Source organism: Myxocyprinus asiaticus, chromosome 37, assembly GCF_019703515.2.
Source record: "Myxocyprinus asiaticus isolate MX2 ecotype Aquarium Trade chromosome 37, UBuf_Myxa_2, whole genome shotgun sequence".
Classification (NCBI taxonomy): Eukaryota; Metazoa; Chordata; class Actinopteri; order Cypriniformes; family Catostomidae; genus Myxocyprinus; species Myxocyprinus asiaticus.
The window spans coordinates 14,618,152-14,641,593 of NC_059380.1; the positions used below are offsets into that span (position 1 = coordinate 14,618,152).

At 39.0% G+C, this 23,442-nt stretch overlaps 1 protein-coding gene across 2 annotated transcripts; it reads right to left on the bottom strand.

Moving 5' to 3' along the window:
- Positions 1 to 3,881: 3,881 nt before the first annotated feature.
- On the bottom strand, positions 3,882 to 23,442 carry LOC127428067 (transcriptional adapter 3). 2 transcript variants are annotated; one of them, XM_051676124.1, is made up of 9 exons: positions 22,973 to 23,271; positions 22,485 to 22,718; positions 22,129 to 22,379; positions 19,918 to 20,023; positions 19,638 to 19,770; positions 19,372 to 19,475; positions 19,131 to 19,231; positions 5,189 to 5,380; positions 3,882 to 4,920 (listed from the first exon to the last, which is right to left on the bottom strand). In XM_051676124.1, exons 2-9 carry the CDS (start codon positions 22,692 to 22,694, stop codon positions 4,728 to 4,730), a joined length of 1,290 nt encoding a protein of 429 aa, XP_051532084.1. In that variant the 5' UTR covers positions 22,695 to 22,718; positions 22,973 to 23,271; the 3' UTR covers positions 3,882 to 4,727. The 2 variants fall into 2 exon arrangements, with proteins under 2 accessions (XP_051532084.1, XP_051532083.1); XM_051676123.1 differs by lacking the exon at positions 22,973 to 23,271 and adding an exon at positions 23,298 to 23,442 and having other exon boundaries at positions 4,115 to 4,920.

Sequence of the window (23,442 nt, forward strand, 5' to 3'; positions counted from 1 at the left end):
ACAATAAATAATGTTTACACTAAACTTGAAGCAGCTAGACGCTAGGCGGCTAGTTTCATGCAACTTTTTCTGAATTGAGTCACCCCGTTATTTATTTTTTATTTTTATAGACTGGCACAAAAGATAAATACAGATGTGTATCTGGTCCTGCTTAACGCACTCCGGGCGGGATTCAAATTGGGGTCTCCGGGATGGGAGGCAGGTGCACTAGCGAGGAGGCTAAAGCCCCTAGTGTCAGTCACTAGTGCACCTCTTGAGGCCAGGGGAGTACGGTTTACATACTGCACAGCTACCTACCAGCTGGCTCCTGTAACAGATGCACAGAGAAATACATACTAGAAACATATGGTTAAATTCTCACTTGTTATGGGAAAAGTTAGTGTTCTGGGTAAGGTTGCACCAGCTGTGCGTAAGGTCTCACGTAAGTTGGGACATAAAGTTCACACTAAGGGCTTAGTAACTACTAGTTAGTTTGTAACTAAGTTGGTGCTTCATTTGGTTGCACCACCTGTTCTTAAGGCAAGACTTAACTAGTAGGTCGTAAGCTTCTCCGTAAAGTAATGTGTAGTCACATATGACGTTTACCTGTATTTATCCAATAAGCAGCCTTCAAATTTGTACACAGAACTGTTAAAGATCTGTGAACTTCAATTTGATCTTGTTATGGTTGATGTTCAAACCTTGTTTGCTCAGGTAACTGTCAGCTGTAATAAATTATATCCCCATTAAAATACGATATGTAATAAAAGTAGATTTGATAAATAGTAGATTTGCCCTGTCTAAATATTCATTTTAATATATATATACAGGTGCATCTCAATAAATTAGAATGTCGTGGAAAAGTTCATTTATTTCAGTAATTCAACTCAAATTGTGAAACTCGTGTATTAAATAAATTCAATGCACACTGACTGAAGTAGTTTAAGTCTTTGGTTCTTTTAATTGTGATGATTTTGGCTCACATTTAACAAAAACCCACCAATTCACTATCTCAAAAAATTAGAATATGGTGACATGCCAATCAGCTAATCAACTCAAAACACCTGCAAAGGTTTCCTGAGCCTTCAAAATGGTCTCTCAGTTTGGTTCACTAGGCTACACAATCATGGGGAAGATTGCTGATCTGACAGTTGTCCAGAAGACAATCATTGACACCCTTCACAAGGAGGGTAAGCCACAAACATTCATTGCCAGAGAAGCTGGCTGTTCACAGAGTGCTGTATCCAAGCATGTTAACAGAAAGTTGAGTGGAAGGAAAAAGTGCGGAAGAAAAAGATGCACAACGAACCGAGAGAACCGCAGCCTTATGAGGATTGTCAAGCAAAATCGATTCAAGAATTTGGGTGAACTTCACAAGGAATGGACTGAGGCTGGGGTCAAGGCATCAAGAGCCACCACACACAGACGTGTCAAGGAATTTGGCTACAGTTGTCGTATTCCTCTTGTTAAGCCACTCCTGAACCACAGACAACATCAGAGGCGTCTTACCTGGGCTAAGGAGAAGAAGAACTGGACTGTTGCCCAGTGGTCCAAAGTCCTCTTTTCAGATGAGAGCAAGTTTTGTATTTCATTTGGAAACCAAGGTCCTAGAGTCTGGAGGAAGGGTGGAGAAGCTCATAGCCCAAGTTGCTTGAAGTCCAGTGTTAAGTTTCCACAGCCTGTGATGATTTGGGGTGCAATGTCATCTGCTGGTGTTGGTCCATTGTGTCTTTTGAAAACCAAAGTCACTGCACCCGTTTACCAAGAAATTTTGGAGCACTTCATGCTTCCTTCTGCTGACCAGCTTTTTAAAGATGCTGATTTCATTTTCCAGCAGGATTTGGCACCTGCCCACACTGCCAAAAGCACCAAAAGTTGGTTAAATGACCATGGTGTTGGTGTGCTTGACTGGCCAGCAAACTCACCAGACCTGAACCCCATAGAGAATCTATGGGGTATTGTCAAGAGGAAAATGAGAAACAAGAGACCAAAAAATGCAGATGAGCTGAAGGCCACTGTCAAAGAAACCTGGGCTTCCATACCACCTCAGCAGTGCCACAAACTGATCACCTCCATGCCACGCCGAATTGAGGCAGTAATTAAAGCAAAAGGAGCCCCTACCAAGTATTGAGTACATATACAGTAAATGAACATACTTTCCAGAAGGCCAACAATTCACTAAAAATGTTTTTTTTTTTATTGGTCTTATGATGTATTCTAATTTTTTGAGATAGTGAATTGGTGGGTTTTTGTTAAATGTGAGCCAAAATCATCACAATTAAAAGAACCAAAGACTTAAACTACTTCAGTCTGTGTGCATTGAATTTATTTAATACACGAGTTTCACAATTTGAGTTGAATTACTGAAATAAATGAACTTTTCCACAACATTCTAATTTGAGATGCACCTGTGTGTATATATATATATATACGTAAATGTAAACTAATGTAAATGTCAACATCATACTGTATGTCGAAAGGATTGAAGACTGTCACGCAAAACATGAGCTCATTGATGTCATAAAATATCAGTCTGCTTTTTTATTCCATCCGTTACTCCTGGTCGGAGGCTTCCGTAAATATTTAGTTTATACGTAGAGTTACGTCCTACCTAAGTTTAATGGTGCAACACTCAAATATTTAGTAGTGCGTAAATTGTGACTTAGTGCCCATTTACGCCACAACTAGGCTAAGTTGTAACGTACGAGACGGTGCAACTGACCCCTGAAGTAGACCGGAGCGACGTTGAAGTTCAAACTTCAAAGAAACTAGTGTGTTACGACAGTAAGTCGCCGTTTGCGGATATCATACAAACGAATGGGGAGAGCCGTAACCTGACACCTACCTGTCGCAAAATTGTGCATCTTCTATTATAAAACAGCTATTTTATCGTAGGGGAGAGCGGGAACGGTTGCAACACTTTTTGCATTTCCTTCAGTTTCTCAGAGACTGTTTGTACTGGAAAGACAAAATTTTAATACATTAAACCCACATCTCTCAGCTACCCACCCACACTGCTGTAACATGTGTACATATGATAATATACATACAATTTATACTTGAATAGACAAAGCCAAATGTTGCAACTGACCCCATAAGAGGGGATGGTTGCAACATTCATTAAAATGTAATAAAAATCATTCTTTAACATAATTTTGCAATAATTTTTTTTGTGCACAGACAGGGTCTTCACTAAGTTAAATTAACTGTCTAAAGACAAAGATTAGTAAAAGGAAAAACATATTTTCAAGTAACAACCATGTTTTGGTTCATTATTACAATAAATTTGAACTACAAAATATTTTTTTAAATCAAAATCAAGACACTGAAATTCACTGAAATACTTTTGTGTACTTATCTGAACTGAACTGTGTGTGTGTGTACAGTTAAATTGGCTGTATTAAGACAAAGACTAGTAAAATGAAAAAACATTTTCAAGAGTAACAACCATGCTTTGGTTAATTATTACTTTTTAGAGTAACTTACACAATACTGGTTATGACAAGCTTTTACATCAATGTTGTCATAGTGCAACTGTCCCTACACTGACAGCCATGATAAAACTTGCTATGCTAGCTTGGCACAATAGCCTTGACACATGGTAGCTATGCCTTTTAGAAGCTAAGGAAACACTGATTACCTTAAAAAGTATTTTTTGCAGAAGGAATGGACACATGTGGCTGCTTTCTTGCAGAAAGGGGGAGGGGCTAACTGAGCATGTACAGTATGAGTATCATCACTCTAGCTCATTCCTGATTGGAGGAATAAGCCATGTTGCAACTGCCCCATGTTGCAACCGTCCCCGCTCTCCCCTAGTAACCTCCACGTATAGTTCATTCCAAAAAGATTTATTAGTGTAAAACATGTTGAAGATTAGCAGACAGGCGATAAATGCATTAAGTGATTAGTTGTTTCCAGCACACTGAAACATCTCCATAAACATCCATTCATTCAATAAATAAATAAATAAATAAAAGGCCTCTAGTCTACTCTCCGCCCAATAGAAACATGTAATAGCGCCCACTATCAGGACAACCTTTTATAACATTACAAATAAACGCTTTTGACTGTTGGCGAATAGGACATACAAACTAGTATTTATTTAAATGTTTATTTTTTATTTTCACACATACATGCAACAGCAATGCCATGGTTTAGAACACTATAAAAACTGTCAGATACAATGGACAAAACAACAACATACACTTAATTTCCAATTACAAACAAAAATACATTTTTCTTAAAATACCTTTTTACAGCTCCATTTTCTTACAATCATATACAACTCAAAATAACCTGTCCTTGCCCTAACCCATGTAGAAACCAAAATACTATTAACACTAATAATGTAAAAACTATTGTCAATCTATTTTGGTAATCGATTGCATTTGTACAAAAAGGCAAAAAAATAAATAAAATAAAAATATGGTAAACTGGAGGTGCCATAGTTCTGGCATCATGTATAGTCTGTGGCACTTAGAGACCTTAGTGTCAAACAACTTTATTCATAACTAGTCATGGACAAGTCTAATTGTGGATCAAAAGCAGTCAAAGTATATGATCATAAGTACAATATGATCACATTAATATTCTCTGATATGTTCAAGTTGCCTACTGTAATAAAAGTCTCGGACCATTTCTGATTTTAACCTAGGTGCCAGACTGTTCATTTGCTGTTGTCTGAATGAATGGTCCCAAGCCAAAATCATACAAATTAACATACAACACAAGATAGCTGCCAATCATATTTATCCATCTAAGAGTTTGAGAATACTTTCTCTCTCTTTCAGTGCTTTCCAAGCCTGATCTTTCTCTTTTTTTGTAGGAGTGCGTTTCTTTTGCCTGGCTGCCATAATGCGACGGAAGGCCTCCATGACCTCGTTATCAGCCACTCGAACCCGGTGACGAAGCTCCTGTTTTCGCATCTCTTCCCGTGCCAACCTACATAGACAGGGGTTAAATTGAAAATTTACCTTCCCTAACTTTCATTAAGCCTTGTTTTTGAATATGCATGTAAATAAAACAATTCTATATCAAAACACATTTCTACTTAGGAAGTCTCTATGACTACTCAAAGACATTTGACTAAACCATGGAGAAGTAGTAATAGTTCTAACTCTTGAAAGGGTTGCAAGATTACAGGTTTCTTCTCATGAGCTAAACTTCACCATTTGTTGACAAAAGTCTTGATCTGTTGGCTGTGACTCACTTGAGAAGCTCTTGCTTGCGTGAGCGATTGTGGGTGGTCAGCGCTTTGAGTTCAGCCTGTCTCTTCTTAAGCTCAGCCAGCACCTCATCTTCAGACTCACCCCCGACACCTTGCCTCTCATCAGAGTCCAGCAACCCCTGAGACACAAGCTCCTCTCTTATACGAGCCTCTAGAGAGCGTGTGTGAGGCACACTGTGAAAGAGGGCAAAAGATGAGATCATTTTAAATTAACATTAAAGGGTTAGTTCACCTAAAAATGAAAATTCTCTCATCATTTACTCACCCTCATGCCATCTAAGATGTTTGACTTTTTCTTTTTGTTTTTTTGCTATTAACATTTTTATTGATTCTTATGTGAAATATGGAATAAACAGAACATATACACACAGAATCAACTTAGCTCCCATTATATCCCCCTCCCCTTTCCCACCCTGCCCCTCAACAAATATCCCTGTGGTCAAAGCCTAAATTACACCATGCACACATATAAGCAAACAAACAAAAGAAAATATTTGAGAATATAAAAAATATAAAAATCAACAAACAAAGAGAAAAGAAAGAATTCCACAAAGAATAGAATTTACAATTACCACCAGAATTCTGTTTCTCTCCACATGGTCCTCACAGAGAGCCCTCCAGAAAGGCCAAATACCTGTCCCATTTCTTACCATGTGTCTATTTTGCCAAGCTGTTTATATGACATCTTTTCCAATGCTGCCACCCTACCCAATTCAGTGAACCATTCTTGAAATGAGGGAGAGCCAACTGACTTCCATCCTCTTAGAATTATCTGTCTGCCAATCATTATACTACAGTAGTTTGGACCCAGCTTTTTGTATATTTGTCACCTACTTTAATGACCGCCCCATCACCCAATATACATAGTCTGGGGCTGAATGAAATTTAAGTATCTAATGGCACTTTTCCACTGCACGTTACGGTTCGACTCGAATCTGCTCGCTTTACTTTTCTGAGCTTGCTTTTCCACTGCAGTTTAGTGCCGCCTCAACGTGGTTGGGATTATAGGCTGATCATCATAGTTGTGCCGCCTCTACTGCCGTGACATCATCTTAAACGCAACACAAACATTACTGACCATAAACAATAACAAGACTGCTAGCTGTTAGCTACTAGCTCATTGTGCTGCATAAAGCAGTTGTTGCATGGTAATTTTACACAAGTGTAACAGTTAAATTGGCCTGGTTGTTTTAGAAGCAAGCTTTCCAGTAGCTGGTCAACTAAATAAAAAAGCTTTCAAGCAGAATATAGAGTTAACATAACAAAACGTACCATCCTCCAACAACGCTGTGGCCGAGTCCAGGGCACTCTCCCTCTTATTGCTCGCCGGTCTACTGCCATAGATAACGTCCATTTGGTCGAACCACTTCCACTTTCTTCTGTTTGAACCACTCCGGCTGTTGTGTTCCTTGATGGTTCTTTAGTCACTTTTAAGTTTTTTTTAACTTTTCCCTACACTGTTGGTAGGTCCGGTGGTAGCCGTGTGCAGCCAACAGCTGAGACACTTCCTGAAAGACTTTTTCGTTTCGCGTCGTTTCGTTTGTCGCTAACAAGAGGAATGTCTGCACCTCGTTTATTGACCATGGCGTGGTTTTGCATACAGCCATTTCTTTTTACTATTCGAAAGTCGTGTGAACAAATGATACTGCTATCGCTGTTGCTAACTTTAAAACTAGCAAGTTGATGTCCCGTGTCGCAAATCCAGTGACGTTGGTAGTGACGATTCTCTGACCAAGCAGTGATCTGCAGGGTTTTGACGTCACGTTTAGTATCGGCTCGGCTCGCTTGGAACCTTGACTGAGGTGGTACTAAAAAATGTACCAGGTACTGTCCACAGTGGAAAACCCCCAAAAAGCGAGTAGAGTCGAGTCGAGCTGTACCATGCAGTGGAAAAGTGAAAAAAATTCTCTTACCCAGATTTCTTGAATCTTAGCACAGAACCACAGAGCATGGGCCATGTATCCATCCTCCAACTGACATCGCCAGCAGGTAGGTGTGTCTTTTAGACTAAGTCTAAACAATCTAGAGGAAGTCCAGTAGAAACTATACAAAATCTTAAACTGAATAAGGTGTACCCTTGCATCCCTAGACATAGTTTTAATATATTTTTTAATTCTTTCCCATTCCCCATCCTCCAATACCAAGTTCAAATCTCTTTCCCATAACCTCTTAAGAGTAGTTAAGGCCCCGTCACCAAGACTCTGAATCAACGAGGAATAATACACTGATGCTTCATGACCCTTTCCAAAGGCTGTGAGTACCATACAGTGGTTGTCTGCAGCTTTAGGTGACTGTGTACTACCATCGAAAATAGTACAAAGTAGATGGCGCAACTGTAAATACCTGTAAAAATTGAGACCTAGAAATCCCAAATTGCTGGGTTATATTATCAAATGATGTCAAAGCTCCATTTTCATAAAGTTCACCAAGTGTAGCAACACCCCTCTCAATCCATTCTTTCCAGCAAAAGGGGGACTTGTTAATACATAATTTTGGGGTTTAGCCATATACATTTTGGAACTGAAACCTTTGTCCATAATGAATGTAAATGTGAAATAACAGGATGCATTTTTGCTTCTCTAGGCAATTTAATAGAAAGACTTTGCAATGATGAGATTGGGACAAGGACCACTTGTTCAACGTTGTACCAGGGATGGGCTCTCTCAGGTGGAAGAGACCAATGGGCAAAGTGTCTGAGATTAAAAGCATAGTAATAAAATAAAATTTTGGAGAGGCCTAAGCCTCCTTTTTCAATTGGTCTTTGTCACTTACTGAAATGCAACCGAGGTCATTTACCATTCCAAATAAAAGACTTACATATTCTATCAAATTGTTTAAAATAAGAAAGTGGAACTTCTAGAGTGAGAGACTGTAGTAGATAATTGAATTTAGGGATACAATTCATTTTATAACATTGACCTTCCCTGCCATAGACAGATGTAATGAAGCCCACCTATTCACATTATACAAGAACCTTTTCATTAATGGGTCAAAATAAACATAACTAAATCTCTCAAATTTGCTGGAAATAAAATGCCTAAATACCTTACCCCTATATCCTGAAAATTTGGGGAATTAATAATTCTATGGAGGCTAGGCATAGATCTTTTAGGGTCGGAGACAAATAATAATATATCATCTGCGTAGAGTAGAAATGTATGCACCACACCTCCTGCTACAATGCCAAGCAAATCATCCTCTTTTCTTATTGTGGCTGCTAATGGTACCAGGGTAAGATAGAACAATAAAGGGTAGAGAGGACAGCCTTGCCAGGTTCCCCTACCAAGAGAAGATTTTTTTAAATTAATCCATTAGTTTGCACTGCCGCTACAGGTTGTTAAAAAGTAACTTAATTCACCCAATAAAAGTGTTCCCAAAGATGTAAATTTCCAAAATCTTAAAAAGATAGTCCCATTCCACCCTATCAAATGCCTTCTCAGCATCAAGTGAGATGGCAGCGATCGGGGTCTGATCATTCGCTACTGACCACATAATATTTATAAAATGTCTAATATTATCAGAAGAACTACAACCACGTATAAACCCCACTTGATCTATATGTATAATTGATGGAATTATTCTGCTTTATCGATTAGCCAGAATTTTAGACAATATTTTTTACATCTAACTGAATCAGGAAAATTGGACGATAACTTTTACATTCATTTGGGTCTTTATTTTTTTTTAAAGAATGAGACTGATCAGGGCTTGCGCCATGGTTGGCGGTAGTTTACCTTTCTTTAATGACTCAGTGTAAACTTCTAACAAAAGTGTAGCCAGTTCTGTGATATAAGATCTAAAACATTCTGTGGCAAAACCACCTGGCCTTATATTTTGGCAACGCTTTAATTACCTTAATAAGCTCCTCCAAATTAATATCTGAGTCAAGAATGTCTATATGATCATTCGTCATTTTAGGAAGTTCTAATGGCTCAACGAAGTTGCTAATATCCTTGTCGGAAGACGTGGACATGGAACTATAAAGATTGAAATATAATTCTTTAAAGGCTTTATTAATATCTGTTGGGAAAAGTAAATATATTGCCTCCAGAAGACTTCACTGAAAGAAAAGTGGGAAAAAAACTCTTTCTGTTTTATGTATATGGCAAGAGGTCTCCCTGCCTTGTCCCCTGACTCAAAAGATGTCTGTCTTTCCCTGAATAACCAAAACTCTACCTTCTGTGACAAAATAGTATTGTACCTATATTTTAGCTGAGTCAACTCTCTAAGACCATTGGATGACGACCATCGCTTCAGCTCTGTTTCAGCACTTTTAATACTCTTTTCCAATTCTTTGAATTCCTGTGCTTTGAACTTTTTAATGAATGAGGCATAATGTATGATCTGCCCCCTAAGAACTGCCTTAAGCACCTCCCATGCCATGCCCACAGAGGACACTGAGGACCAACTGGTTTCTACATAAGCATTAACTTCTATCTTTAACATCTGTTGAAATGCTGGATCCAGCAGAAGGGATGTATTAAAGCATCATCTACATAATTTCCTTTTCTCTTTATGTGGCAACATCTCTAAACACACCAAAGCATGATCTGAAACTAAAATATTCCAAATTGAGCAGTTAGTGGCAGATGGAATAAGTGACTTAGATATCTAGATATATATAAAACAAATCTTATGAACTGAGAAAAAAAGGTGTAATCCCTCACAGATGGGTTCAGAAGTTTTCAAATGTCTGTAAGACCAAGATTTTTACACATCCTCTGTAGTGTCACCTTTGTACTCTGTACACACCTTTGCATCACTATGATCGAGGACCGAATCCATTAAAAGATTGAAGTCTCCACCCAAAACCATATCATGAAGGATCCCAGCAGCTTGTAGCTTACCCTCAAGATCTATAAAAAAGTACTGATCATCAGTGTTGGGTGCATAAATATTATCCAAAATCAGATTTTGCCCCTGTATTTCAGCCAAAACAATAATGATTCTTCCTAAATTATCTTTAATCTGTTTGAGACATTTAAATTGTAAATGCTTACTTATCAATGTGATGACTCCCCAGCTCTTATTCAAACCAGCACTGCAAAACACATGCCCACCCAATGCCCTGCCAAGTTTTTCAGCTTCTTGTGAAGAAAGGTGCATTTCTTGAAGGAACACTGTCACATTTTTTGCTCTTCAGAAAAGATAGCACCTTCCTTCTTTTTATAGGGTGCCAGCCCATTAACATTCCACGTGGAGAGAAACATTTTACCTATATTAAAGTGTGACATATTGACATAAAAAAAAGATCAATTGGGTACCCAATGCTAAATTATATAGACCACTATCCAACATTGATGTAACCATAACATCCTTAATAACCCAAAGAACAGAAAAAATGCACTTCAACCTCGCACATAACAATCCCAAATGGTGTCCATCGCTCAGAAATCCAATGGTCAATGCACGGTCATGAGACTTTCTGTACACTATTGCTACCAGACTGCTCAAGTCTGGTGATTTTTACATATACATATATATATATATATATATATATATACACACACACACACTGGCAGCCAAAAGTTTGGAATAATGTACAGGTTTTGCTGTTTCGGAAGGAAATTGGTACTATAATTCACCAAATTGGCATTCAACTGATCACAAAGTATAGTCAGGACATTACTGATTGTAAAAAACAGCACCATCACTATTTGAAAAAAGTCATTTTTGATCAAATCTAGACAGGCCCCATTTCCAGCAGCCATCACTCCAACACCTTTTCCTTGAGTAATCAAACTAAATTGCTAATTTGGTACTAGAAAATCACTTGCCATTATATCAAACACTGCTGAAGCTTAACATTGTCTTTGTGTTTATTTTTGAGTTGCCACAGTTATGCAATAGACTGGCATGTCTTAAGGACAATATTAGGTCAAAAGTGGCAAAAAAGAAACAGCTTTCTCTAGAAATTTGTCAGTCAATCATAGTTTTGAGGAATGAAGGCTATACAATGTTTGAAATTGCCAAAAAAAAAAAAAAAAAAAAAGATTTCATACAAAGGTGTACACTACAGTCTTCAAAGACAAAGGACAACTGGCTCTAACAAGCACAGAAAGAGAAGTGGAAGGCCAGATGTACAACTAAACAAGAGGATAAGTACATCAGTCTCTAGTTTGAGAAATAGATGTCTTACATGTCCTCAGCTGACAGCTTCATTGAATTCTACCAGCTCAACACCAGTTTCATGTACAACAGTAAAGAGAAGACTCAGGGGTGCAGGCCTTATGGGAAGAATTGCAAAGAATAAGCCACTTTTGAAACAGAAAAACAACAAAAAAAAAAAGGTTAGAGTGGGCAAAGAAACACAGACATTGGACAACAGATAATTGAAAAAGAGTGTTATGGATCTTAACCCCACACTATACATTGTGATCAGTTGAATGCCACTTTGGTGAATAAAAGTACCAATTTCTTTCCATAAGAGCAAAATCTGTACAATATTCCAAACTTCTGGCCGCCAGTGTATTATATATACACTACCGTTCAAAAGTTTGGGGTCACATGCCTGAAATGTTTCTCATGATCTTAAAAACCTTTTGATCTGAAGGCGAATGCTTAAATGTTAGAAATTAATTTTGTAAACAAAAATATAATTTTGCCAACAGATTAATTTATTTAATTACAAAACAAAAATTTTATATATATATATATATATATATATAAAGTTTTTGAAATGGATGACTTGGACCGAATAATTAAGAAAAGCAGCCACTAAGTGCCCAGAATTTAGATGGGAACTCCTTCAATACTGTTTAAAAAGCATCCCAGGGTGATACCTCAAGAAGTTGGTTGAGAAAATGCCAAGAGTACATTTCTGCAAAATCTAGGCAAAGTGTGGCCACTTTGAAGATGCTAAAATATAACATAGTTTTGATTTATTTTGGATTTTTATTATCACAGCATAATTCCCGGTTCCATTTCTGTTATTACATAGTTTAGATGACTTTACTATTATTCTAAAATGTGAAAAAAAAAAAAAAAAAAATTTAAAATAAAGAATGAGTAAGTGACCCTAAACTTTTGAACGGTAGTGTATATATCACCTCAGTGGCATTCAACTGATCACAATATATCGTAAGGACATTAATAATGTGAAAATGTGCTATTACAATTTGAAAAAAATTCAGAACTTCTTAAACAACTTCAAAGAGTTCTCATCAAAAAATCCTCCATGTGCAGCAATGACAGCTTTGCAGATCCTTGGCATTCTAGCTGTCAGTTTGTCCAGATACTCAGGTGACATTTCACCCCATGCTTTCTGTAGCACTTGACATAGATGTGGCTCTCTTGTCGGGCACTTCTCACACACCTTACAGTCTAGCTGATCCCACAAAAGCTCAATGGGTTAAGATCCATAACACTCTTTTCCAATTATCTGTTGTCCAGTGTCTGTGTTTCTTTGTCCACTCTAACCATTTCTTTTTTTTTTTTTTTTCTGTTTCATAAGTGGCTTTTTCTTTGCAATTCTTCCCATAAGGCCTGCACCCCTGAGTCTTCTCTTAACTGTTGTACATGAAACTGGTGTTGAGCAGGTAGAATTCAATGAAGCTGTCAGCTGAGGCGTCTATTTCTCAAACTAGAGACTCTGATGTACTTATCCTCTTGTTTAGTTGTACATCTGGCCTTCCACATCTCTTTCTGTCCTTGTTAGAGCCAGTTGTCCTTTGTCTTTGAAGACTGTAGTGTATACCTTTGTATGAAATCTTCAGTTTTTTGGCAATTTCATGCATCGTATAGCCTTCATTCCTCAAAACTATGATTGACTGATGAGAAAGCAGTTTCTTTTTTGCCATTTTTGACCTAATATTGTCCTTAAGACATGCCAGTCTATTGCATACTGTGTCAACTCAAAAACAAACACAAAGACAATGTAAAGTTTCATTTAACGAACCAAATAGCTTTCAGCAGTGTTTGATATAATGGCAAGTGATTTTCTAGTACCAAATTAGCAATTTAGTTTGATTACTCAAGGATAAGTTTTTGGAGTGATGGCTGCTGGAAATGGGGCCTGTCTAGGTTTGATCAAAAATGACTTTTTTCAAATAGTGATGGTGCTGTTTTTTACATCAGTAATGTCCTGACTATACTTCGTGATCAGTTGAATGCCACTTTGGTGAATTAAAGTACCAATTTCCTTCCGAAACAGCAAAATCTGTACATTATTCCAAACTTTTGGCTACCAGTGTATATATAAATGTATATTTTATATATATATATTACACACACACACACACACACACACACACACACACACACACACACACACACACTGCATCCGGAAAGTATTCACAGCGCTTCACTTTTTCCACATTTTGTTATGTTACAGCCTTATTCCAAAATGGATTAAATTCATTATTTTCCTCAAAATTCTACAAACAATACCCCATAATGACAATGTGAAAGGAGTTTGTTTGAAATCTTTGCAAATTTATTAAAAATAAAAAACGAAAAAAATCACATGTAAATAAGTATTCACAGCCTTTGCCATGACACTCAAAATTGAGCTCAGGTGCATCCTGTTTCCACTGATCTTCCTTGAGATGTTTCTACAACTTGATTGGAGTCCATCTGTGGTAAATTCAGTTGATTGGACATGATTTGGAAAGGCACACACCTGTCTATATAAGGTTCCACAGTTAACAGTGCATGTCAGAGCACAAACCAAGCCATGAAGTCCAAGGAATCGTCTGTAGACCTCCGAAAAATTTCTGCAGCATTGAAGGTCCCAATGAGCACAGTGGCATCCGTAATGGAAGAGGTTTGGAACCACCAGGACTCTTCCTAGAGCTGGCCGCCTGGCCAAACTGAGCGATCGGGGGAGAAGGGCCTTAGTCAGGGAGGTGACCAAGAACCCGATGGTCACTCTGACAGAGCTCCAGCATTTCTCTGTGGAGAAAGGAGAACCTTCCAGAAGAACAACCATCTCTGCAGCACTCCACCAATCAGGCCTGTATGGTAGAGTGGCCAGACGGAAGCCACTCCTCAGTAAAAGGCACATGACAGCCCACCTAGAGTTTGCCAAAAGGCACCTGAAGGACTCTCAGACCATGAGAAACAAAGATTGAACTCTTTGGCCTGAATGGCAAGCGTCATGTCTGGAGGAAACCAGGCACCGCTCATCACCTGGCCAATACCATCCCTACAGTGAAGCATGGTGGTGGCAGCATCATGCTGTGTGGATGATTTTCAGCGGCAGGAACTGGGAGACTAGTCAGGATCGAGGGAAAGATGAATGCAGCAATGTACAGAGACATCCTTGATGAAAACCTGCTCCAGAGCGCTCTGGACCTCAGACTGGGGCAAAGGTTCATCTTTCAACAGGACAACGACCCTAAGCACACAGCCAAGATAACAAAGGAGTGGCTACGGGACAACTCTGTGAATGTCCTTGAGTGGCCCAGCCAGAGCCCGACTGAACATCTCTGGAGAGATCTGAAAATGGCTGTGCACCAACGCTCCCCATTCAACCAGATGGAGCTTGAGAGGTCCTGCAAAGAAGAATGGGAGAAACTGCCCAAAAATAGGTGTGCCAAGCTTGTACCATCATACTCAAAAAGACTTGAGGCTGTAACTGGTGCCAAAGGTGCTTCAACAAAGTATTGAGCAAAGGCTGTGAATACTCATGTACATGTGATTTCTTTTTTTTTTTAGTTTTTTATTTTTAATACATTTGCAAAGATTTTAAACAAACTTCTTTCACGTTGTCATTATGGGGTATTGTTTGTAGAATTTTGAGGAAAATAATGAATTTAATCCATTTTGGAATAAGGCTGTAACATAACAAAATTTGGAAAAAGTGAAGCGCTGTGAATACTTTCCAGATGCACTGTATATATAATTTTGTTTGTTTGTTTTGTTTTTTTCCCCTTTTTTCTTAACATAAACCATGCCATTAAATTGTACATAAATATGTTCAATTAAATGAAAAATAAAAAATAACATAGGCCCCAGTAAATGATAACATCGAACCCACAACGTGAGCAAATGAGCTCTACAGCAAGTTAACAAAGGGATAGAAAAAAAAGAAAGAAAAAAAAAAAAAGAGTCAGGCAGGAGCCAGTGGGCGGACAACACAACAACAAACCCTCTCAGGCTGCATCAGTAAAATGCACGATGTCTAGTCTGTATTGTTGATTGAGTGCAGGCAAAGTTACCCACTCACTCCATTGATTTAATGAAGGCCATAGCTTGTCGTTGGCATGTAAACGTCTTACACCCATCTTTGCGGTCAATTCTCAGCTTAGCCGGATAGAGCAGTGCAAAACTTACTTTCTATTGGTGCATCAATTTTTTACACTCTTTGAATCCATACCGCTTCACTTGAGTCGATCTAGCAAGTCCGGAAAAGCCATGATGTCGTGGTCCTCCCAGCACAGCTTGCCTTTACTCCTTGCCACTCGTAGAACAAAGTCTCGGTCAGCTGACCACAAAAATCTAACCAGGATACATCGGGGTCTGTCACCAACCCAGGGAAGCTGACAGAGAGCTCGGTGTGCGTGCTGTGTCGATCAAATTCTGAATAAGCTTGTCCAAAAACTTCAACATATCCTGACCTTCCTTTCCCTCTGGGATTCCAATGAAATGAACATTATTACATCTGCTCCAATTTTCCATATCCTCTAGTTTTTCCCACACCTGCTCCACATCAGCCTTGGAAACAGGCAGGTTAGCCTGTAGCTCTCTTTCGGCCGACTCCAGAAACTCTACACGTTTTTCAACATCGTCCATTCTTGTAATCAGGGTGGAAAGATTCGCCTCCATAGATGTGATCGCTCTACGTATTTCTGCGAGGCCCTCCATGTCGGTCGAGATTTTCGTCAGCTATGCATAAATGTTTGAGATATCCCTACCTACATCACAAAGCTCGCTGCTGTCACTATCGACTGAACCTCTGCCATTTTTTCAACATCCTGCCCTCCCAGCACAGTTTAACAAACAAAACTATTACAGTTTTCACTGGTTAAAATTGCTTAAAAGGATAATTATAACAAAGTTTAAGCGGAGCTCGCCTTTAAGCAAACAACCCTCACATAGCGTCACCTATGACTTACTTTCTTCTCCTGAACACTTTTAGAAGAATATCTCAGCTCTGTAGGTCCATTCAATGCAAATGAATGGTGGCCAGGCCTTTGAAGCTCCAAAAAGCAGATCAAGTCAGGATAAACATAATCAATCAAACTCCAGTGGTCAAATCAATGTCTTCTAAAGTGATCCAGTTGGTTTTGGGTGAGAACTGACCGAAATGTATCTCCTTTTTCACTGTCCATCTTGACATCAATCTCCTTGGCGATTATGATTTCAATCTCGATTACACTTCCTGTAGCACCATCTAGTGCTCTGCACATGTGTCAGGCACTAGGAAGTGTAATCGAGCTTGAAATCATGATCGTGCACAGACACTGCAATGATAAGATGTACAGTGAAAAAGGAGTTACATTTTGGTCTGTTCTCAACCAAATCCGACTGGATCGCTTCAGAAGACATTGATTAAACCACTTGGAGTCATACAGATTACTTTAATGTTGCCTTTATCTATGGCCTGGCACCCATTCACTTGAACTGTATGGAGCAACAGAGCTGAGATATTATTCTAAAACTCTTTGTGTTTTAGAGAAGAACGTCATATACATCTGGGATGGCATGAGGGTGAGTAAATGAGAGAATTTTCATTTTTGGGTGAACTATCCCTTTAAATAAAAATTGACCCCATTTACAATCAGGAACTAAGAACTAAATGTTTTTAATTTCAGTTTGATCTGAGCAGAAACAGTATTTTTTCATTCCGGTTCCAGCATTCCACAGCCTCCTTTCCAAATGTTAACCAGTTAGAATGAAATAAAAGAATGGTGTGATGGAGGAGGAGGGCGTGGCCAGGCAGTGAGGATGCAAGCCTGGCGCTGAGCTGCCGCAATCAGTGGGAGAGAGATGAGGAGGAGCCAGAGACGCCAGAGAGAGGGAGAGAGAGACGCACGCAGCAGTGTGTGTGTGTGTGTGTGTGTGTGTTAAGCAGTGCCTTATTTTGTGTCACGGAAGAGTCCAGCAATAAATGTCTACATGTATTGTTCAACCCAGTCCCAGCTTTGTCCTTTCCACCCAACAATGAACCTAGTTACATGTAACAAGGTTCGCTGTTGGGTGGAAAAGAGGATGCTGAATGCGTCTCTCTCTCTCTCTCTCTCTTTGGTGTCCTCGGCACCTCCTTATCTCTCATTCCCTGTGATTGAGGCAACTCAGCACCACACGTGCATCCTCACGGCCCAGCCACACCCTCCTCATCGTCACATACCCCCAACACCCGATTCAGGCCAGGGAACCAACTTCCTGGAGGGGAGGAGTTGCCCCTTCGGCCGTTCCGCCACCGGCTGGTCTTCCCCGCCTCCTGGGAACCTGAGTAGGACGAGGGGAGGGAGAGGGGACAGAGAAAGAGAGTGGGAGAAAGAAGAAGAAAAAAAAAATGAAAAACACTCCGGTTCGCCGGAGTGAACACGCTGTCAAATGGTCCTCAGCCAGCTTCACTGGCTCCTGGCGAACGGCAGCGGGCTCCTCCGCCTCCAGGCGGACGGCAGCGGGCTCCTCCGCCTCCAGGCGGACGGCAGCGGCAAGGACTCCATGAGAGCGAATCCTTCCTCCTTCACAGATTTCAGCACCAATATAACAAGGTTCTTTGTTGGGTGGAAAGGAGGAAGCTGGGACCAGGTTGAACAATACACATAGACATTTATTGCTGCACTCTTCCGTGACACACAATAAGACACTGCTTCACACTGACACACACACACACACTGCTGCGTGCGTCTCTCTCTCTCTCTCTCTGGCATCCCCGGCTCCTCCTTATCTCTCTCTCACGTTGATTGGAGCAACTCGGCGCCAGGGTGCACCCTCACGGCCCGGCCACGCCCTCCTCCTCACAAATGGTAATAACTTTCTTTTTAAAATGACAGTACTTTGTGCTAAGGGTGGGTGATATACCAGTTGCAGTGTTTCCAGATTTCACAAGAGAAACAAGCCACCTACTTTGGAAAAACAAGCTAAAAATGATGGACTAAGGGACCCAAAATAAGCAAAACTAAGTTATTACCTGTACATTTTTTCCAATGTGGGGGATTTTCAGGATAGAAATCATGCCAAGCATAGTATCAATAGCCTATATATAGTATTGCCTTTTCAATAAATGTATTCTTAATATTAAATATATCCCCAAAAATATTTAAAATATTCATTTGGCCATCTAAAATCAATTAATAGCCTAAATCTCTCTCTCCTGCATGCACGCACACACTGCCTGGATGCGTTTGGACTAAACGTCACCTTTTGCGAGCCAAATTATTTAAACTTTTTTTAACATCGTTTTAAACTAGCGGTGTCCTTCCGAATAAAAGTGCATGCTTATGTTCCACTAAAAAGTGAGCAGCCTAATTTTTTCAGGCAACAGGAAGTGGTGTAATTATGAAAATTTGTTGTGATAAACCCTTTGGTCTTTGGTTTCATGAAAAAATTAGCGGAAACAAAATCAACCGGTTACCAACATTAAAAAAGTATGTTTTCACACTGGAACAATTGAAAGAGATTTCATTCCCGTTTTTGGTTACGTTGTGCAAAAAGATTTGTTCATTTTTGGTTTCGCTCCTTGAACCATTTTTAGTCCCTGTTTACAATCTTAATACATGTTCCTGTTTTATTGTGCTCGATTCATCCATGTACACAACAAAACTAAAATCAGTTGTGAGTGCCATTTCATGTTGACTTTAGATAAAAAATGAGAGAATAAAGGAATTGAAAGGGCTGCTAATTTAGCTAAAAATGGCCATTTCACAGTCTACTTCCATTTTTGTAAATCCAGTATTATAAACAAGTGAAGGCTAAACTCATCAAACTACACTAATATACTGATGCAGCTCCAAACTCATAAAAATTTTACCTGAAGGCTTTACCCTGGCTACGAGGAGATGTACCAGCTCCATCGTCCTTTCCTGGAATGTCTGGAATGGGGGAATCCTCCATAGGGGATATAATATTTTCCTACATGCATGAAAAAGGACAATATCTAACATGTGACAGAAACATTCATACCCTAATATAAACTAAGCTGCTACAAACCTGAATAAATGTCACGCAATATAATTACTTAAGAGTAATATGGGCATAGAAGACTCACTGACCTCAACAAGTGCTTGTAGAAGCCGCTGAGTAAGAGGGCCAAAAGGACAGCTGTCCTCCGGAGGCTCATGCTGTGACTCTGACTTCTTAAGCAGGGCATCTACATCTACATAAACAATGTAACAAAATTTACATGATATTTGATATACAGGATGAATAAAACAAACAAACAGATTTCAGGTTAAACACAAGAAAAGACATTACTTTGACCATTACAATGTTGTGACAGAAATCAAGACATATCTTCAGTCTTTAACTAAAGAAATACCTTTGGCATCCAGTTCAGAAAGAGGACCCATAATGCTTTTCTTCTTGTCATTGGCCCTTGATCCCTCTCTTTGCTCCTCTAACAGGTCCTCTTGAGCCCAGCGCTGGGAATAATGCTTCCCCAGGGCTGGGATCTGCAAGGCAATAACATGAACAACTAACACAAAAGCAACAAAGCATGCATTTTACTATATACTGTTTACAATTAGGCAACAGAAGTCTGCAGTAAAGAGAAAACTGCAATAATATAGAGCAAGAATCTGGGTCTAAAAAATATTTACCTTGTAGTACTCAGCTTCATCTTCAGGTGGTTTGAGTAGTTCTTCAAGAACTCTGACCTCTTCATTTGTGATGTCCGCACAGTAAGGCTCCACCGAGGCCCAGAATCTGTTTTACACACACAGTGTCATGAAAACAGCCCTTACATTACAGTAGCACATAAATACTGAATATTGATGACTAAATATTCCCCCTCTGGGATCAAGAAAGTACGTCTGGCTTTTAACATCTAGGCTTTGTGATATGAGTAAAGAATGTAGTCTGAGATAGTTGATCAAGGTAAGTCTGGTCGAAATCCTGATAAACAGATTCTCTCAGAAGGTTTCAGACATGGCAAAAGCTCCATGCACTCACTGGCCTTGTTACTGAGGACAATTAAAGGAATAGTTCACCCAAAAAAATAAAAATGCTCTCATCATTTACTCACCATCATGCCATCCCAGATGTGTGACTTTCTTTCTTCTGCAGAAATCAAATGAAGATTTTTAGAAGAATATCTCAGCTCTGTAGGTCCATACAATGCAAGTGAATGGTGACCAAAAATTTGAAGCTTTAAAAAGCACATAAAGGCAGCATAAAAGTAATCCATAAGACTCTGGTGGTTTAATCCATGTCTTCTGAAGCGATCCAATCGGTTTTGGGGGAAAACAGACCACATCTTGCCATTGCTGTCTCTAAGCATGATCATGATTTCAACTTCAGGCATCTTTCTACTGTTGCACAAGGTGCTAGGAAGTGTAATCATACTTGAAATCATGATCGCCAAAGAGACTGCTGATGTTATATTTTAGTCTATTTTCACCGAAAACTGATTGGATCGCTTCAGAAGACATTGACTAAACCACAGGAGTCCTATGGATTACTTCTATGCCGCCTTTATGTGCTTTTTGGCACTTCAAAGTTTTGGTCACCATTTACTTGCATTGTATGGATCTGCAGAGCTGAAATATTTTTCTAAAAATCTAAATCTGTGTTCTGCAGTAGAAAGAAAGTCATACACATCTGGGATGGCATGAGGGTGAGTATATAATGAGAGAATTTTCATTTTTGTGGGAACTCTTTCTCCACTGGCAGGGATCGCCAGCAATTTTACAATCGGTATTGTTTGCATTAACTGTATGTTATCAACATTCAATTCTTATTTAATCGTTAATCCAATAGAACATTTAGTCCAACAGTGTGCACATTTATGGAATCTTTTATATACTCTCATATTTACTTCATAAAGAATTATTTATGTCCATTTTCCACTAAATTATGAGATATGATCCGCTGTCACACTGTAATAATTTCATATGGTGATTTTCAAACCTCCATGAAGCTAGAAGGCGCACAAGTTAATTTCTCTGTCCAAATATGGTGAAGATAAAGAGGAAGTTATGACATCATGCGTACCTCAATGCCCACATGACAGGGACTTCCTCCATCCCATCCCATAATAGGATAAATTACTATCAAGCATAAAACGAATCAGTAGACTGCTGAGACTTATTGTAAATAAGTAGACGATTACAAAAATATATGGTTTGTCTATTATTTCCATGCAGTCTCTGGTATTTGTATATGATTACTGACAGTTCTGTAGCTGTAATTGCAGAAGAGCTGTACACCTACTATCATCTTCACCTGCCAATAATCTGCTTTCTGCCTCATTATATGATTGGAATCCACATGAGATCATTAAAACACACTGCTTAAACAACTCGATTATGATTGGAAGTAAAATATATGCATAAGATCATGTTTATGTTATAATGTTTACTATTCTGTATTTAGGCGCTAATGCTAACGGCTAATGCTATTTGAGGCCAGAATGGAAAATGATTCATATAACTAAGAGTTTTAAAGTTATCATCCTCAAATTTGAAATGGAACATTATCAGACTTGTGGCTTCGCTCCATTATGTTTCTATGCATCAACAAGGCCAGTGTCATATATTATTTCATATAAATATTTATGGAAAAAAATTAGCTGATCACTTTACAATAAATGTGAGCTTTTCTAACATTTATTTTTTTTTCATGACTTTTATTGATTTTTTACTTTTTAACAGCAAACTTTCAAGTGTCTCCTTTCAAAAGAGACCACAATTATGCCTGTAATACAATGTGGGAATGAACAACAGCCATTGTATTTTGAGTATGTCCTTTTAGGCTTGTGCTTAAAACAATATCTATTATGCATCACAAATGAAAGATCAACTTCAGCTAACCTGTTTGGAGCATCATTTTTGGGATTGCGGGGTATATCTTGCGGGTCCACTTCAAACTCAAAATCCTGGACTTTGGTCTGTATGTTCTTAGACTTCGGTCTGCCTGGTCCAGGCCCGGGAGCATGACTACCTTTTCCATCAAGCTTCTGTTTCTTGGGCTTTGAATGGCGAGAAGAAGCTGAAAGATCTGCATCTTTCCCCAATTTCAGGAACCTTTTGTCCCCTTTTTTGTCCTGCCAGTCTGTAAGAATCTGTTTCGGAGAGTAAAAATAAATACTTAGTCAAATAATGTAGAGGGTCAAAGAAAAATAGAGAGAGACAATCCTCAATTTTTTTTTTTTTTTTTTTTTTTTAACCTGTCTCTGTTCTTCCAGTGCTCTGAGACGCCGGCTCGCAGAAGAAAGGAGTGTTTCCAGCTCCAGCTGAAGGGTGTCCAGCTCTTCAATGCCAATGCCATCATCCTCCGAGCGGCTGAGCACAGCAGTGTATCGTGGACACACTTTCACATGGTCCACAGGTTTAAAGTCGTAGTACTTCAGAGGGGGACAGTCCTTCAGCTCACTCATCTTCTCAGTAACAGGAACTTAAATCTTAAAAGAGGAACACATAAAGCCAAGGCTGTGTGAAGATGAAAATGTCCAGCAATAGATCAAGAGATATATTTGGTTAATTCTTCTTAGTAATCCTCTACCATAAGTAATCAGAAATGACTTTTATTTTAGTAATGCGGTTTAAAGGTGTGATCTGGAGGCTGTCTCATATGTGTGCTGGGCACAAGTGCTGCCAGTCAACAGCTACACACTGTAACAAGGCATGCAAGCTGTACAGCAATGTTATTCATTACCGTTTAGGTGACAGCTGATATCTTGCATGTGTTGCATCACTACTTTCTCTTTCTCTTTCTCTCTCTCGTATACAATATAATAATGCCCTCCATATATAAGACCAGAGTGAGATTTTGAGTACAGACTGTAAGCTAGTGGCTATATGCTAGTTCACTGCATGCTATTCAAACCTTAGGAAACCGGTCACAATATGTCCGAATAAATATGTGTGGTGTTTAAAACAGAAAGGTCTGTCTCGGCAAATAAATAACATGTTAATAAACAAAACAGGAGAATAAACTGAAAGCACAAAATACAAAAATTAATAAAAATTTCATTATTTACCTCCGTCGAAGGGGCATCCATTATTGACTAAACCATTATGTGAATGTGGGGGGAGACAGCTCACCGAATAAACGATTAACAAGAATACGTATTACAGGGACATTTGCATCACTAACGTGTGTATTAGTAACACAATTTGTGACAA

Coding starts and splice junctions, on each gene's coding strand:
- LOC127428067 (XM_051676124.1), bottom strand. CDS start 22,694: ATGAGTGAGCTGAAGGACTGTCCCCCTCTGAAGTACTACGACTTTAAA. Junction 22,380..22,484: donor CACTGGAAGAACAGAGACAG/GTTAAAAAAAAA, acceptor TCTCCGAAACAG/ATTCTTACAGACTGGCAGGA. Junction 19,232..19,371: donor TTCTACAAGCACTTGTTGAG/GTCAGTGAGTCT, acceptor TCATGCATGTAG/GAAAATATTATATCCCCTAT.